The sequence below is a fragment of the Penicillium psychrofluorescens genome (assembly GCF_964197705.1).
Source record: "Penicillium psychrofluorescens genome assembly, chromosome: 2".
In the NCBI taxonomy this organism is placed as follows: Eukaryota; Fungi; Ascomycota; class Eurotiomycetes; order Eurotiales; family Aspergillaceae; genus Penicillium; species Penicillium psychrofluorescens.
In genome coordinates, this window is record NC_133440.1 from 3044100 (window position 1) to 3059841 (window position 15742).

The following is a 15742-nucleotide window of genomic DNA, read 5'->3' on the forward strand; positions in this document are numbered from 1 at the left end:
GACGATGGCGGATGCCATAGCAGAGTCTCAGCTTTCTTAAGGAAGTTTAACCCAGACGTCTTCCTTTTCGTTGAACTCAACACGAACAACTAACTAGCCAATCGGTCTCGCTAGTTTGTAAATAAGGGTTGACGAATCGGAGCACCGTGGCGAGAGCGAAGATTGTCCTCGAGACACTAGCGTATTCGAGGTGGCATAGATCGAACCGTCGCATAGAGGGCATAGATTTGTGGAGGATACCGTGGATCGAATCGTAGAGAAGAATGTGAAGAAGGGCAGTGTAGACAAATAAACAAAGGAAGCATCGGCAACTATCCCTAAGAAGACGTTTTGCAGACTTGTAGAAGTCTCGTATGCATCTACGACAATGTCATAATGTTTCATGCGGGTTCAAACGTCGCTCAGACATTTGGATACAAGAAAGTAGGTACCCTTGATCGACTGTCAAACACGTTCTGGCCGCGAATTGATCCCCCACCGCTTATTTAACGCACGATCCGCCGTCCCAATTGACCTCTTTCTCTATACTTCGTTTCTCTCGATCAGGTTAAATGGGCGCGTTTGACGCGTTCTGACCGCCTTGCTCCCCCACCAATCGTAGTCCTTGTTGGTGGATTTTCTCCCTCGTCCTTCTTTCACTCATCTTCAACCCCAACAGCTGCTTCTGGACGGGCACAACTGAGGTCGCCCGGGCTCCGACGAGTTGCTGAAACAGTAAATCTCTCCACAGGATCTTTTCTCACTTCTGAGGCCCAGGTGCGAGCTACAAACTCCTCATTTGGAGATGCGTAGTCGACCTTGGCACTTCAAGATACCCTGCTCGATGAGTTTCTAGAAAGCCATGGAGTTTGTGGGTGCGATCGGGTTAGTCGTTACCTGTCGATAGAATAAATTACCAAACTAACTGTCTGTGTTTTAGAGAGCTCAAGGCTCTCCCGGAGAGTACCCATCTCCTTTGCCCGCGCAAGAGCGACGAAGACTACGGACGCTACGATGAACCAGACAAGACGGATGAATCAGGAAGGAGCTTCCGAGAGCTAGTGGCGGAGGCAACAGCTCGGAAGGAGAAGTTCCTTTCTTGCATGCGCATCTTGGCCTACAACGCGGATGGCGTGGAGGAGCTCCAGACCTGGGTGTTGAGCAAGCTGGACGAGACGCTGGAGAAATGTGATCTCTGTATCAAACACTACTACACCGGCAAGCTCTGGCTCATGGACCAGCTCAAGGAGGAGGATTACCAGGAAGAGGATATCGAGACTTTTGCGCAGCGTATCGACGAATGGGATATCAAGCGCATCACTCGCAACTTGGGGGCGGCCACGGCTCAGCTGCGACAGGCCCGGCCGGAGGAGATTGGTCTGGCGATTTTGGAGCGAGCGGCGCTGTTGTCAATCTTCGAGACACTGAGCTGTGAGGCCATGCTGCGCAGCGAGGATCTTCTCAAACAATACTTCGACGAGCCATTCGGTCTCATCCAGACCCGTCGAACCCTGAAAATCTCCGATTACATCCCCGCCGTCACTAGGTTCTTGTTCGACCCCAACCAGACCCGCCACATCTGGGCTATCCACGCATGGATTCGCTATACTCGACCCCCAACCACGCTGGAGTTCGACTGGGCTCTGAGGGATGGACTTCTCAGCGCCCTGCGCGCTGCCTCGCAGCTGAACCCACCCCAGGTCGGCGTTATCCAGCGGCTGTGGCGTGGCATGCATGTCATCGTCAAGAAACTTGACAAAGAGCAGATCACACACCAGCTCCGTGCATTGGAAATTGACCCTCTCCGCCTGACGGTGGACCATCTCGGCTTGCCCGTGCCTGCCCTGCGATTCCTTCTGAATACGATCCAAACCTTTCTCGAGAAAGCCCCCGCCGACTTCTGGGACGCCATGCAGACCATCTCGCCGCAGGCAATCATGGAGCAGGCTTTCTACAACACCCAATACGAAACCTATCTCATGCAGCTCACCGAGGGCGAGCCATATGAAAAATCGGCCATGAAGGAAATGCTGTCCTGGGTCACTCCGTTTTTGACGTCGCTCAAAGGCGCTGCCCAGCCATCGGCGTGCCGATTCCTCGCATCACAGCTGCTGGGCCGTTTCCAGAAAGCAAAGTATCCCAATCTCTCCCGCTATCACTGTTTCCACATTGGCCTGAACAGCCTTCTTCATACCCTTCGCCGCTTCACCGACCACGAGGCTTCGCGAGGGTCAGTTGAACGCATTGTGTTGGCTGAGACGATGGGGGTGGTCAGTGACAATATTACCCACATCCTCGAACCTCCGATCTTTGCCATTGAGGCGAGTCGTCAACAGGAGATCGGGTCGTTGTGTATGGATGTCGTGCGCAACACCCTAGCCTTGGAATGCCAGTCACTGAAGAGCGATTACGAGGTCATCCTGAAACACAACACCCTCTCGCACGGAGTGTCCACGTACTCGGCGCCTATCTGGGATGCGGTCATCAAACATCTTCACCAAGATAATGTCGCCCTCTCGACGGCCGCGCTTTTGGGCATTTTGCCGCTTGTCGGCCTGGAAAAGTTCCAGACCAAGGGCGGAGACAATCCGGAAAAGACGCATTTCAACATGATTTATGGCCACCTCACACACCTCTCCTGCCAGATCATCGAACGTCTGGCAGATTTCCGCCCGGAGCATCTGGATACCTTATTCCGTAGCCAGGATACCAGTAGCGCCCTGATCTCGACCCTGTTCGCCGCAGACCTCAACACCTATCAAGCCGCCATAGACCTCATTAAGAACGTCAGCGGCCAGTCTGCGCGCCGGGACGCCATATCCCACCTCCTACAGTCTTTCTTCACTACAACGATGTATGGCCTGAGCTGGTCGTTCCGCCGAATATCCAATATGAAGACGTTCGCGCCCGCGCCACGGATGCTGCATACGGGAACAGACATCGTGGAGATTCTCTGTGATAGTCAGACAGGTATGCTACGTACGCGCACTCTGGCCGACCGTCGCGAGGTGCTCTCTGTCCAGAAACTGTGGGAGTACCTATGGCAGGCCCTCACCACGATTTTCGACGAGACCGAGGCTTGGCATCTGCGTGGCAACGACAAGTCGGTGATGCTGGAATTCTGTCGAGACACGATCCAGTTTGCGAATTTTCTCTTTGACCAATATGGTGTTTTCCTGGGCGCCGTGGGGGATGCAAGTACCGGGCAGAACGAGAACTTCCTCAAGTCGCCAACGACAACAATGAGTGCGATGGTGAAGTGGCTGCGTCTGAAGGACGAGTACCTGGCAACAACTCTGGTGGGACTGGTCGCTAAGCTATTGAGGCGACTGGGGGCTTTGAATGTCACCACAGTGAAGCAAGATGCATTGAGCTTTATTGAGGGCGTCGCAGTGAATGGGACAATCAAGACAATCCTCACCCCACGTGAAAAGGCTGAATTGGTGCGCGCTCTGGAGGCCTACTACAAGAAACCCGTCATCACAGCTTCCACTGCTGCCCTCAAGAAGCAGAGCTCGATTACTGCGTTTACCAAACCCGGCGTCTCGAGCCCTTCCACCCGAGTGACCAGCGAGGACGACTTTGAGGATGTGCCGGACGAAGATCTGCTTGCCCTTTCTCGCTCAGTTGAACTCAATAAGGAACGCCTCGCTGGCCAGGCCCAGCGCAAAGCCGAGAGGCCGTCCTCTAAGACGGGTGTGGCCGTTAAGCCGCCGCGCTCTACGCTCACCAAGACCCTGGTCGCCCCTCGGCCCAAAGACGATGCCAGCAACGTCTTGTCCTTCCGCGAGAAGCGCGAGCGCGAGAAAGAGGCCAAGAAGAAACGCGATTTGGCCGAACTCGCCCGTCTCAAGAAGAACATGCCTGTTCGTGGGGTGGCAGAGCAGACGGCCGAGCAGGGATCCGGCCTGAAAGGTATTGGTATCAAGGGCAAAGACCATACTACCCCAGCGGAGAGTATGATGGTTTCGTCTGGTTCTGATACAGATTCTGAGAGTGAAGACGAAATAGACAAGGAGCTATTCGGCGCAAGACCCAAGAAACCCGATGCCGTGGCGGCATACGAGCAGAGCAAGAAACAATCCCTGCAGCAGCAGCCGATCAAGAAGGCCAAGCGCCATCGGTCCATGAAGGATATGCGTGCCCGTCTGACCCCGGATCTCTCTTCGTTGCACCACTCTATCCTTTCTTGGGATTTCTTTTCAACTGGGGATCTCCCTCCCACATCGGATCGCACCGACTACTCCCTAGTTTCCAATTCCTTCCGCTCCTCCACCGACTACCAGAAAACCTTTGAACCTCTCTTGATCCTTGAGGCCTGGCAAGGTTTCCAGCAGGCCAAGGAAGAAGCCCAGTTCCGCCCCTTCGAGGTCAAGGTCATGTCCCGCTTGACGGTTGACTCGTGGATCGAAGTCAGCACCCAGCCCCTCGGTCTGCCACCCAAGGATTTCAGCCTGGGAGAAGGGGACCTTATCATGTTTTCCAACTCGTCCACTATCTCCCCCGAAGCGAAGGTGCCTCATGTGCTGGCGCGTGTCTGCGGTGTCAACAGGAAGAACGGCAAGATGGAGGTCACATACCGCATGAACCCTTCTCAGAACAAGTTTCTCAGTACGTTTGCAACGGGCGCCACGGCCTGGGCTGTGAAAGTCACATCGTTGACTCCGGTCGACCGCGAATATGGTGCCTTGATGGCACTTCAGTACTACGATCTGTGCGACGAAATCGTCACAGCTAAGCCATCGCCGATCCTCACATACTCCGACACGAGACTGCAACCCATCATGGACAACTACACCATCAATCGTGCCCAAGCCAGGGCCATCAAGTCAGCCGTGGACAACGACGCATTCACCCTTATCCAGGGACCCCCCGGTTCCGGAAAGACCAAGACCATTGTCGCTCTTGTGGGATGTCTCTTGAGCAATGTTCTGGATGCAGGTGGGACACCGATTGGGCCGGCATACAATACCGGCCCAGCACCAAGAGCCGCGACTTCTAAGAAGCTGTTAATCTGTGCTCCCAGCAACGCCGCGGTCGATGAACTGGTGATGCGAATGAAGGAGGGCGTCAGGACAATTGCCGGTCGCAACGAGAAACTTTCGGTCATCCGTCTGGGCCGAAGTGATGCGATTAATGCCAAGGTGCTGGACGTGACTCTGGACGAGATGGTCAACGCTCGTCTGAGCAAGGATTCAACCTCGGGCAGCGGAACCGACATGAAAAAGCTATACGAAGAGCACAAGGCAACGGATACCTCATTCAAAGAAATCCGTGGTCGTCTTGACGAGAGCCGCGCGAAGGGGCTGCCCCCACCGGACGAACTTGAGCGGGAGTTTGAGTTGATGAAAAAGAAGCGATCGCAGTTGAGTACGGCTATTGACAAGGCTCGCGATCAGAACCATACCTTGGCACGTAATGCCGATATGAACAAGCGGCGCATCCAGCAAGAGATCATCAACGGCGCCAATGTCATCTGCACAACCCTTAGTGGTTCGGGGCATGAGATCTTCCAGAGCATGAATGTCGAATTCGAAACAGTGATCATTGACGAGGCCGCCCAGTGTATTGAACTGAGCGCCCTCATTCCGCTTAAATACGGCTGCTCGAAGTGTGTACTTGTTGGTGACCCCAAGCAGCTGCCACCCACCGTCCTGTCGAAGATGGCGTCGAAATTCCAGTACGAGCAAAGTTTGTTCGTGCGGATGCAGAAAAACTACCCACGGGACGTGCACTTGCTGGATGTCCAGTACCGTATGCATCCAGACATCAGCCGCTTCCCCAGTTTGACCTTCTACGACGGGAAGCTCCAGGATGGACCGGATATGGCGAAACTTCGCACTCGCCCTTGGCATCAGAGCGAACTCCTGAGCCCGTACCGATTCTTCGACGTTCAGGGCATGCACCAGAGTGCCACCAAGGGCCACTCCCTGATCAACTACGCGGAACTTCAAGTGGCCATGCAGCTTTACGATCGTCTGATCACGGATGTCAAAGATTACGAGTTTGCAGGCAAGATCGGCATCATCACGCCATATAAGGGCCAGCTGAGGGAGTTGAAGATGCAATTTACGGCTCGATACGGCGAGGATATCCTCAAGACGGTTGATTTCAACACCACGGATGCTTTCCAAGGTAGGGAGAGTGAAGTAATCATCTTCTCCTGCGTGCGCGCATCGAATAAGGGTATCGGTTTCTTAGCGGATATCCGTCGTATGAACGTCGGGCTTACTCGTGCCAAATCGTCGCTGTGGGTTCTGGGCAACTCGCGGTCTCTGGCACAGGGCGAGTTCTGGAATGGTCTGATCCGTAACGCTCGCGAGAGGAATGTCTATACCGAAGGCAATATCGTCCGGGCCCTCGAGAAACCGCAGTTCATGGGCTACAAGGACGTTGAAATGGCGGACGTTGATTCACCCGAGGTCCCCCCAGTGTCTCGACCGTCGTCTGTGTCGATGGAAAACATGTCAGACTCTCGCTCAGTCTCGGTGTCTGTCTCCGCACGCAACACTCCAGCTCCACCTGTCGACGGACCATCTGGAGGGCCGTCGGGTCTGGACGAGACAAGGAACTGTGGTATCTGCGGAAGCCCTGACCATTTCACCTCGAAGTGCGATAATGTGGATGCCAAAGAAGGTACCCATGGCAACTGCTACCGCTGTGGAAAGCCTGGACACAACAAATTGTTTTGCAAAGCTGAACGCTGTCTCGAATGCGGCGAATGCGGACACTCGTTGCGCAATTGCACATCGACCAAAACCCTCTCCAAGCAAGAAAAGAAGCGCATTGCCCGCGAGGAGGAGAACCGCCGAGAACTCCAAAAGAAGAACGCCGAGCGCCGGGGCCTCAAACACCAGGCCAAACATGATCCCAAGGTACCGGTCGTCCAGACCACCACGCACTCTCCGCCACAAGGGTCGAACAAATCCGACGAGACCAATACTAGCTACAAGCGCAAGCGTACCGACACCCCACCGACTGCATCCAAGGCATCGCGGCCTCGCACCCTCGGCCCGTCAGGACCATCGGGCCCGCCACCAAACGCACCAAACGCCCCGAAGGGCCTGCGAGGCAAACTCGACGCCAATGCCCCACCGCCGGGAGTAAGTTGTCCCTCGATCTGTCCGCTTGGCATGGACACTAACCTAGCATTAGGGATTGGTTAAGCCCTCTCGCGATGGGCCGGCCTATGCTCCCATGGAGAAGCAGCCGCCCACTGGGCCCCGCGCGGAGCAGGTCAGTACTTCATTTCGGAACCCAGATTGACAGATTAGGTTACTGACTTGTCTCTAGACTTCTCAGCCCCCACCCAGACCCCGCCCCCCGATGATGCGCAAGAGGAAGGAAGTCGATCCGTTCATCCGTCCGAAGCGTCGCTAAACGTTGACGCATTTCATCTCCACATTATGGTCTCTACCCCTCATCACAGCGCATTTGTTCTTTCTGTTTTATTTTTGGTTCCAGTTGCATATCCCATGGCGTATGATGCTTGGCTGCGAGACCGCATGATTGCTAGTGATGCATTTCCCCCCCTGCCCGCATTAGAAGGCGTTGTATGAGTGTGTGTTTGAATCCAGTACTGTACACTGCCTGGCCTCGGCCACCGATCAATTCAAACATACTTTTTTGCCCCCTGTACTTTACGAGGATGGATCGCGACGAGCCGTTCTGTGCGTATCCGGCGGTCCTTGACTGGCAGATCAGATCTGCCATTGCATTAGCTGCCTTTCGAACATGTAGACATGAACAAAAACCTCCGAGGTGACAGCGCAGGGCCGATACATTTCCGGGCCTAGAGGACTGACTGATCGACTACGAGGTGGAGTCTTTGCTCCATGACTTGCAGGTGGATCTGCCCCAGGTTCCCTGCCCTCTTCGAGCCGGCCCGAGCTGAGATTTGGGGCCTTAGGGCTCCTGCCCATTAATGAAGGAATGAGAGGCGTGTTTCAGTCGGAGATGAATGGGTTGACTACCCTTGCAGAGGACAACAATGGACACAATAACACAATCGAGACAATCAATCAATAGTACACCACGTCGATCCAAATGTGAGCTGTCCAACCTAGATCGCCAATCTCTGCCCATCGGTCTCTACCCGCTGCGCCGATCCCCAACTAGCGCGAACACCCGGGAGACGATACCTCAGACGTTTGGATCCCTTGCGCGGAAAAAGCACGCCGAATGGACAAAGGACGGATTGGCGATCGACCCGTACTCCGAAACGCTGTGTCCTCCAGTTCGGAAATGAGGCATCACTCGTTCCTCTGCTTTTAAACAGGGAGTTCCCTTGGCCGGAGAGCTGCTCTATATCTTGCCTGTCTCATTCTTCCTACCCATCCTATAGACTCTTCCTATCGTTTATGCTGTATATACTGGCTGTTTGTACATAGTGCCCTTTTCCCCCTTATGCGTCGTTTCTGCACTATCACCTCGCCACCTTGCGTTGCCCCCATCTGATCTCCCTCTCATCATCGATCTGCCCCTTCCAGGTGAGTGGTTGCCCGGCCAGAGAGACCGTTCGTTGTGAGGTCCTTTCTGACCCGCACGGACAGTACCCATTGTTTTCAACACAGCGACCGTTTCAGACTACGGGAGCCCTGGCTGATGCCAATGACCGCCTGAATTGCCCGCAGCCGGATTGAAAAGCCAGCCGCCGACTCTCCCTCTCTCCCTCTCTACTTATGCATCGGGGCGACCCTGTGCATGACTGTGCCATCGCACCCAGTCCCATTGTCCCGACTTATCGCCGTGATCGACCTCACCTCTCGTCCAAGCTCAGGCGCTACAGTCTGTCTGTCATGACGGGACAGCCTGATGCGACAAGGCCTCGAGGTGCTAGTAATCCGCGGCCACAAGCCCGCTCAGCAGGGATGGCCGAACGACCCTCCAGGAATGAAAGCCTGGTCGACCTCGTCCGCTTCTTCCAGACTCAACAGAGTACTACTCCCGCGGAGCCCGCTTCTGCCTCGACCGCTCCGCTGCCGGACGCCGAGTCCAAGGACATGAAGCCCCTACATCGCCGCCTGCTTCATTTTACGCAGCGCCAAAAGAAAGATGGCCCGTCCAAGCCTACCAAGGTCACTGACCAGCAGAAGCAAATTGAGGCGCTTCAACGCGAAGGATATCTGCTCGCGACCCCGACGCACAAACCTAAAGGAAGTCTGGACCGGTCCCTTTCCCAATCAAAGCAGGATGTCGAAAACATTGGACAACCTTGGCTGAATGGGGGGAAGACGAGCCCCGACGAGAGAAAGCGTCGCCTCGCCTCTCTGGATCTCAGCGACTTTGGCTCCATGGTCGACGTCGCCGTTTCGCTGTCTGGTACCTTTGATGATGATTCAGTGCCGCCTCCCTACCAACCACCTGTTCACGGATCGTCTCCCTCATCATCCATGATACCAATCGCAGGCTCGACTACCAATTCAAGCCCTATCCGAGGGCCTTCTCCAACAGGAGCCACGGAAACTCAGCAGGGCAGGTTGTTGGATGACCAAGTGCCACGGCCTGCTAGTTCCGCAACCTCAAGTGTTCGCGTCGTCTCTCAAGGGCCGGCCGTTGGCTCTTCAACTAGCTTGCCAGTGACCCATGCAGAGCGAATCGAGAACACGCAAAAGGAAGACCAGGCACCCAGCAATCCCGGAAGCCCTAGGAAGTCCAGCGAAACGTCTTATTCATCATCTACTGCTTCTCAGACCACCTCAGCGTCTGCGCAACATACATTGAAGCTCTTCCCCAGTGTCGCTCCGCCCCGTATATCCAGCAAGAATGCCAGGCGCATCTCGTTGAACCCTCAGTATACGACATTCAGTGTTCACCCGTCGGCGACCCCTTCACAGGCGAATATTTCGGAGAGTGCTGTTGACCTTCCCGAACGGTCAAACGCATCAGCGGCACCTTTAACAAGTGCACAAGCGGACAACGGACCAGCAAAGTCTTCCAGTACCTCATCAACTGCAGAAGCATCCGCCAATCCTACCAAGCCGCAGGAAGCTACAGCAGATGCCCAAAGCAAAGTAACACCGCAATCAACGTCCATGGGCAATACCTTGAGCGCCTTCCCTCTCCCAGCACCAACCAAGCCTCTACCGTCGCTCCCGGCGACCCCGCGATCACCAAGTGCTCCCCCAGATGCCCCTGCCCAGTCCAATGTCCGAATGGTCCGCTCAGGACCAATGGACCTGGGGATTCACTCTCTGCCAGAAGAGAAAGATGGCCAATCTGCCGCTTCCAGTCTTCGCGGCACTCGCCCTGCAACTGCTCTGGGCCACAACGACCTCCGAGAGGAGGTTGAGGAGGAGGCTCCGCGACCAAACTCGAGTTACTCCCGATCTATGACTCCTACGCAGCTCACTCCGAGGCGGCGCCACCACCAGCGCGTGCGCATGTCTCCCATGCAGGAAGTTCCCGAAAGCCCTTCGCGAAAGCGCGATCAAGACATCAAGGATACTCCTTTGGCTGATTCTCCTGTGCTGGGACATACTAGCCCTGTCAAAATTCCCAGGAAAGGTGCCGTGCACAAACAGGGACTCACTATCAGCCCTCGCGTTGATAGAAAGAGTCTTCCTTTCGGTCTTCCCTCACCTCCTCCTACTGCCAACCTTCCTCTGGAACCTACCACCCAGCAAGTCAATTCGCAACCAGGCCGTAACTATACAACATCGTCTGGATCAGGACGCGCAATGGAGGTTCCTTTCACCCCTGGGCTTTATCGAGTCTCTCGCAGCAACAGTTCACGAAGTAGTCTTCGCCATGAAAGCATCCCGGAGGCACACCAACCTGATCGCTCCGAATCACCCCTCCCATCTTCGGACGATGAAGGCTTTGGACCTGGGACAGATAAGCCCCGTTCGCGTCGCACCGTCGATAAACGCCAGCACACTAAAACCACACGCCGAGTCCACGACACTCGGAATGTACGACAGGTGTCTGCTCCGAGCCGGCCTCGCCACCAACAACACCAACACCGCCCAAAGCGATCCCTGACACCTCCGGGACGTAGCACCCACAGTCTTGACAAGAATGCTTCTTCCCCACAGTCTCAGTACTCCCAGTCCACCTACCGCTCGCGCGATTCTCCAAACAGCTATCGCGCGCCTGCGCCTACCCAATCCTCACATCTCCTGGAGGACCGAGTCGCGAACCTCGAGCGTCAAAACAAGATCCTCCAGGCTGCTTTGATGGCTGCTCTTGATGTCGGCGTTAAGAATAATCTGGAAGATTTCCAAACGGATCCTAGGTTGACGCCTGCCTTTCCGCCCGCTGCGCTGGGGAACCCTTATCTGCCTCGTTTCACTCCGCGCCCGGAGAGCTGGGTCAGTTCTTCCCGCAGCAGTGATTATAGTGGATTTGAGACACCCAATTCGTCGTTCCCGGATGGTCGTGCGAATGCGAAGCAACTCGACAACAAGGTCGAGGATATCGAGTCCGAATGGACATCTGACAAGTCCAGTCTGCGTGGATCTCGAGAAGCCCAAACAGCTCAGGCTTCTTAGATCAACGACTTTCTTTCTTTGCTCCTTTCTTTATGAATGATCTGCCATCTTTTGATTTTTCTTCCTTTTTGTCATTCACGATCCTTCCATCTTCTTTTCTTTCTTTCTTGATTCATGCGCCATTTCTTGACGATACCATTTGTTTTGCTATCTAGCGCACCTTACCATTTCTTCTTTACTGCCATATGATATCTAGCTAGTGACAATTAAATTCCAACCAGTCCTGGCGGCCGGGAGTCTTTCGTTTCACGCTTGTTCAGTACATAAGGAATCAGGGCAAACAGTGGCATGTGATCTGCTGAGTCATCTATGTTTTTGTTGATTCCGCAGGACCAGTTGATGAGCTGTCGGGGATGTTCCTTTCCTCTTGCTTCTGGCCGTGAGAGTGTAGACAGACTGACGGCCTTGACCGCGAAGCCATGATTTGATCTGGATCACTGACCTTGCTTTATCCTCGTCTCTCCTTCAACACCCACTCCTCGGTTTCTCCTCCCCCGCAGACCCCAAGAGAGAATGACCACGCCGACGCCGGTGAGTCTAGCATCTCTGCTGTCCACAATTGCAGTCGAACTGATATCTTGTTCCTCCCTAAAATAGCGGACGCCGCAAGTCCCCCAACATGTTACCGCGCTCCTCTCTCACCTCACCTCCCGCCCGGGGGTGCATTCCACCCTGATCCTCTCCCGCCGAGACGGCTCCATCATTCAAGGTACGGGGCTGCTCGCCTCTCCAACAGTCGATGCAAATGGAGCGCCTCGTCCATCCACCACAGACTCCATTCCTTCTTCTTCCGCACCACAGCAATCCGACGAGTCGGCTTCCTCGCCTGCTCCCCCCGCCGCCAACGCATCTTCATCATCATCACCACCCTACCAGCCCTCCCAGGCCGAGGCCCTAGCCGCACACATCTTCGCCTTTGTCTCTAGTGCTTCAGCGCTGGGTGTCTCGCTATCGCGACCTGCCTCGCAGCAGAACGGCAGTGCCCATGAGTCCCAGCCTGCTGCGTGGGACGCCGGACATGAGAGCTACGCGAATGGCACTAGTACGCCGCGCGAGGAGGACCGTGATGCGGACACAGTTGACGCGGAGGAAGACGAGGTCAAGCTTCTTCGTATGCGTACGCGGAAACATGAGATTGTCGTCGTGCCGGACAAGAAGTACCTGCTCTGCGTCGTGCATGATGCCGCGCACGCCAGTGGCGGGCCCGGCGTGGCAGGCGCTCGCGTGTCTAGGTGATAGCATAGTGGGTGTTTGGGCCTGATGTTTCCTTTCTTGGACATGTATCTCTTTCTTTTTCTTTCTGTTCCTACACACTACGGCTTTTTGGACGTGGGTTTCTTTTCATACGACATATACCCGAAGCAAGATCTCTTCTGATACGATCTCCGTGCTCTGTGCCCATGTAGATTCGATCTGACTTACACCGGCGAGACTGGATTGTGCAATTCGATTTGGAGACAGCTGTTCTGACGAGGTTTGAGCGTAGGCCGGACTAGATCCGCGTTATCAGAAAAAGCTCCACCTATAGCCGACCCCTCTCTCTGCCCGCCAACATTGGGTAGAGTATTCAACATCTTGATTTGCACTACGTTCTGACAATGTCTACCTTTGATGTAACTGCGGTGCGCGCGCGCTTCCCTGCTTTGCAGCAAGAGCAGGTGTTTATGGACAATGCGGGTAGGGTGATGCTGGTGCTGCGGATGCGACATTGACTAACTGTCATTCAGGAGGCAGCCAGGTCCTTGACACCGTGGCCGATTCGTAGGTTCGTCAGACGAATTGGAATTCAACTCCTGACTGACTCCTCACAGCATTCGGTCGTACCTCTTGAGCACGAATGTCCAGCTCGGAGCCACATACAAGGCCTCGGAGGTCTCCACGGCTGTCTATACCGAGGCATACAAAGCTGCCGCGGACTTCATCCATGCCACGCCGGAAGAGGTACTGAACTAATCATGATCGAGGAGCAATTACTGACACTGCGCAGATTAGCATCGGCATCTCGACCACCCAGCTGCTGCACAATCTCTCTACAGCCCTCACGTTCCAGGCGGGCGATGAGCTGATCCTGTCCAAGCTCAACCATGAAGCCAATATCGCTCCATGGGTGCGCATTGCTGAACGGATGGGATTAACGGTGAAATGGTGGTCTGCCTCCGACCCCAAGAATCCGAACTGTGATCCCGCAGACCTCAAGACCTTGCTCTCGGACAAGACCCGGCTGGTGGCTTGTCCTCACGTCTCGAACATCACGGGGACGATCAGTCCGATCCGCGAGATTGCCGATGCCGTGCACACCTATCCTCGCGTACGTCTTGTCCTGTTTAGTTTTTTTTTTCTGTTGTGCAACCTGCTGATTCGGACTCCGCAGGCGCTGCTGTGTGTGGACGGGGTGGCTCTCGCGCCACACCGGCAGGTAGATGTACAAGCGCTGGGTGTGGACTTCTACGTTCGTATACTCCCCCATCTTTCGGAGTGTGGCTCTATGCTAAGTCGATGTGGTAGGCCTTCTCGTGGTATAAAGTCTACGGCCCGCATCTCGGGCAGCTGTATGCCTCGTCGCGCATCCACGACCAGGTCCAGTCGCTCGCGCACTTCTTCAAGCCCACCGACACGCTTGACCAGAAACTGAACCTGTCGTCGGCGAACTACGAGCTGACGCAGAGCATCCCGCATGTCGTGGCGTTCTTCGGCCCCCAGCCCGGGCAGACCTGGTCGCAGATCGCGGCCCACGAAGAACGCCTGCAGGAGATCCTGCTGTCCTTCCTGGCGTCTGACCCGCGCATCACGGTGATTGGGGAGCCGTCGCCGTCGAAGGAGCGGCGGGTGCCCGTCATCAGCTTCACGGTGCGCGGCCTCGGCAGCCAGCAGCTGGTGGAGGCCGTGGAGGCGCGATCGGCGTTTGGGTTCCGCAGTGGGCATATGTATAGCCACCGGCTGCTGGCGGAGGTGTGTGGGGTGGCGGATGTGGATGACGGGGTGGTGCGGTTGAGCTTTGTGCATTACACCAGTGGTGAGTTTCTCTTTTCAGCTCTATACTCCATCGTGTACTCACTGTTTGTTAGAGGCGGAGGTGCAGGGGGTGGTGGCGGTGCTGCAGGAGGTGCTGTCTACGGCATAGTTGTTTATGTTTCTATGTATGTGTGTGTATATATCTATAGATATCCATATATAGTCCTGTCCACCGTATTCAGGAATGCTCACCACATCCACCACCTGACGGAATGTTCTCTCCTTCCATGTCTGCCTCAGGCCAACACAAACCCCACGTGACTGCACTGCGCAACAAGCCTCCCGCCAATCAGCGCCCGTGCAAATGGCCCATCGGCCCCAGCCGGATTGGCCGAGTGCCAGCGTGGCAAGTGTGAGTCAGGACCTAACGAGTTCCTCGGAATGACTTCGCGGCTGGGGGGTCACCTGATCCAGCGCCGGGCGTTCCAACAATAGTAGTCGGACGCCGAAAGGGATATCCAAGAGAGGAGTAGGACAACGGGATCCCAGAGAGAAAAGAATACTCTGACGGCCAGGATGAGAATCGTGCCCTCCGAGTCGTGACTCACGGTCGCCGCATCCGTGTGTTGTGTCACTCCCGGTCCCCATCGCCCGGCAGTGGTCCCTGCGTTGCCCGCCACCCCCCAAAAGAACATCGCCACTCTCTGTTTCTCTCCTTTTTGCCTCTTCTTAGTCACTGTGCCCTCCGCCCTCCACACTTTGCCGTTGGCTCTCTTATAATAAATCTCTGCCTACCCTAAAGAGTCATCGCCTTGCCATCTCCTATTTGGCTGACTGTGACTCCTTTCTTTTTTTTGCTTTCCCTACACTACCAGCCTCACTACCCAACAGCCGCCCGCTGCCTAGTCCTCCCCCCCCCCCCCCCCCTCTCCTTACCCTTCTACCCTACCCGACCCTCACGAACAACGACTGCCTTGACTCAGCGCAACATCTGCCTGCTCAGGGTTCGCCGTTGAGGGCCGCCTGTTAACTTCTTTTCATCACCCGACCGTTGTCAAAATGTACCCTGTGTCCGTTGCCGTTCCGATCGCCGCTGCCGAAGACATCCGAACCGTCACTGCTGGCGTCGTCTAAGATCGCATCCAACAGTCATCGGTATCAAAGAGTCACTGGCCTGCCACGTGCCTCTGCTGTCTTCGGCAGACTCAACTCGGTGATCGGACCCGGACTCTGGTTCTTTTCTGTTGTGTGCTTGTTCCTTGTTACCTGCTCTACCTACCCATAACGCCTCTTTCTTCTGTCCGAGTCACCCTGTGTCA

The 15742-nt window shown here is 55.3% G+C and overlaps 4 protein-coding genes across 4 annotated transcripts; all 4 read left to right on the plus strand.

Annotated features, from left to right (window-relative positions):
• Positions 1-841: 841 nt before the first annotated feature.
• Positions 842-7359, plus strand: PFLUO_LOCUS3332 (DEAD-box type RNA helicase; the record flags this gene model as incomplete). Its single annotated transcript, XM_073780568.1, has 4 exons — positions 842-864; positions 920-7082; positions 7135-7215; positions 7273-7359. 4 exons carry the CDS (start codon positions 842-844, stop codon positions 7357-7359), a joined length of 6354 nt encoding a protein of 2117 aa, XP_073637409.1.
• A 1301-nt stretch (positions 7360-8660) lies between these two features.
• PFLUO_LOCUS3333 (uncharacterized protein) lies at positions 8661-11471 on the plus strand (the record flags this gene model as incomplete). The annotated part of the gene is made up of 1 exon (XM_073780569.1): positions 8661-11471. The coding sequence occupies one exon, from the start codon at positions 8661-8663 to the stop codon at positions 11469-11471; it is 2811 nt and encodes a 936-aa protein (XP_073637410.1).
• A 513-nt stretch (positions 11472-11984) lies between these two features.
• Positions 11985-12707, plus strand: PFLUO_LOCUS3334 (uncharacterized protein; the record flags this gene model as incomplete). Its single annotated transcript, XM_073780570.1, has 2 exons — positions 11985-12002; positions 12069-12707. 2 exons carry the CDS (start codon positions 11985-11987, stop codon positions 12705-12707), a joined length of 657 nt encoding a protein of 218 aa, XP_073637411.1.
• A 362-nt stretch (positions 12708-13069) lies between these two features.
• PFLUO_LOCUS3335 (uncharacterized protein) lies at positions 13070-14592 on the plus strand (the record flags this gene model as incomplete). The annotated part of the gene is made up of 7 exons (XM_073780571.1): positions 13070-13148; positions 13199-13232; positions 13283-13412; positions 13459-13779; positions 13843-13920; positions 13977-14484; positions 14537-14592. The coding sequence occupies 7 exons, from the start codon at positions 13070-13072 to the stop codon at positions 14590-14592; spliced, it is 1206 nt and encodes a 401-aa protein (XP_073637412.1).
• Positions 14593-15742: the final 1150 nt, after the last annotated feature.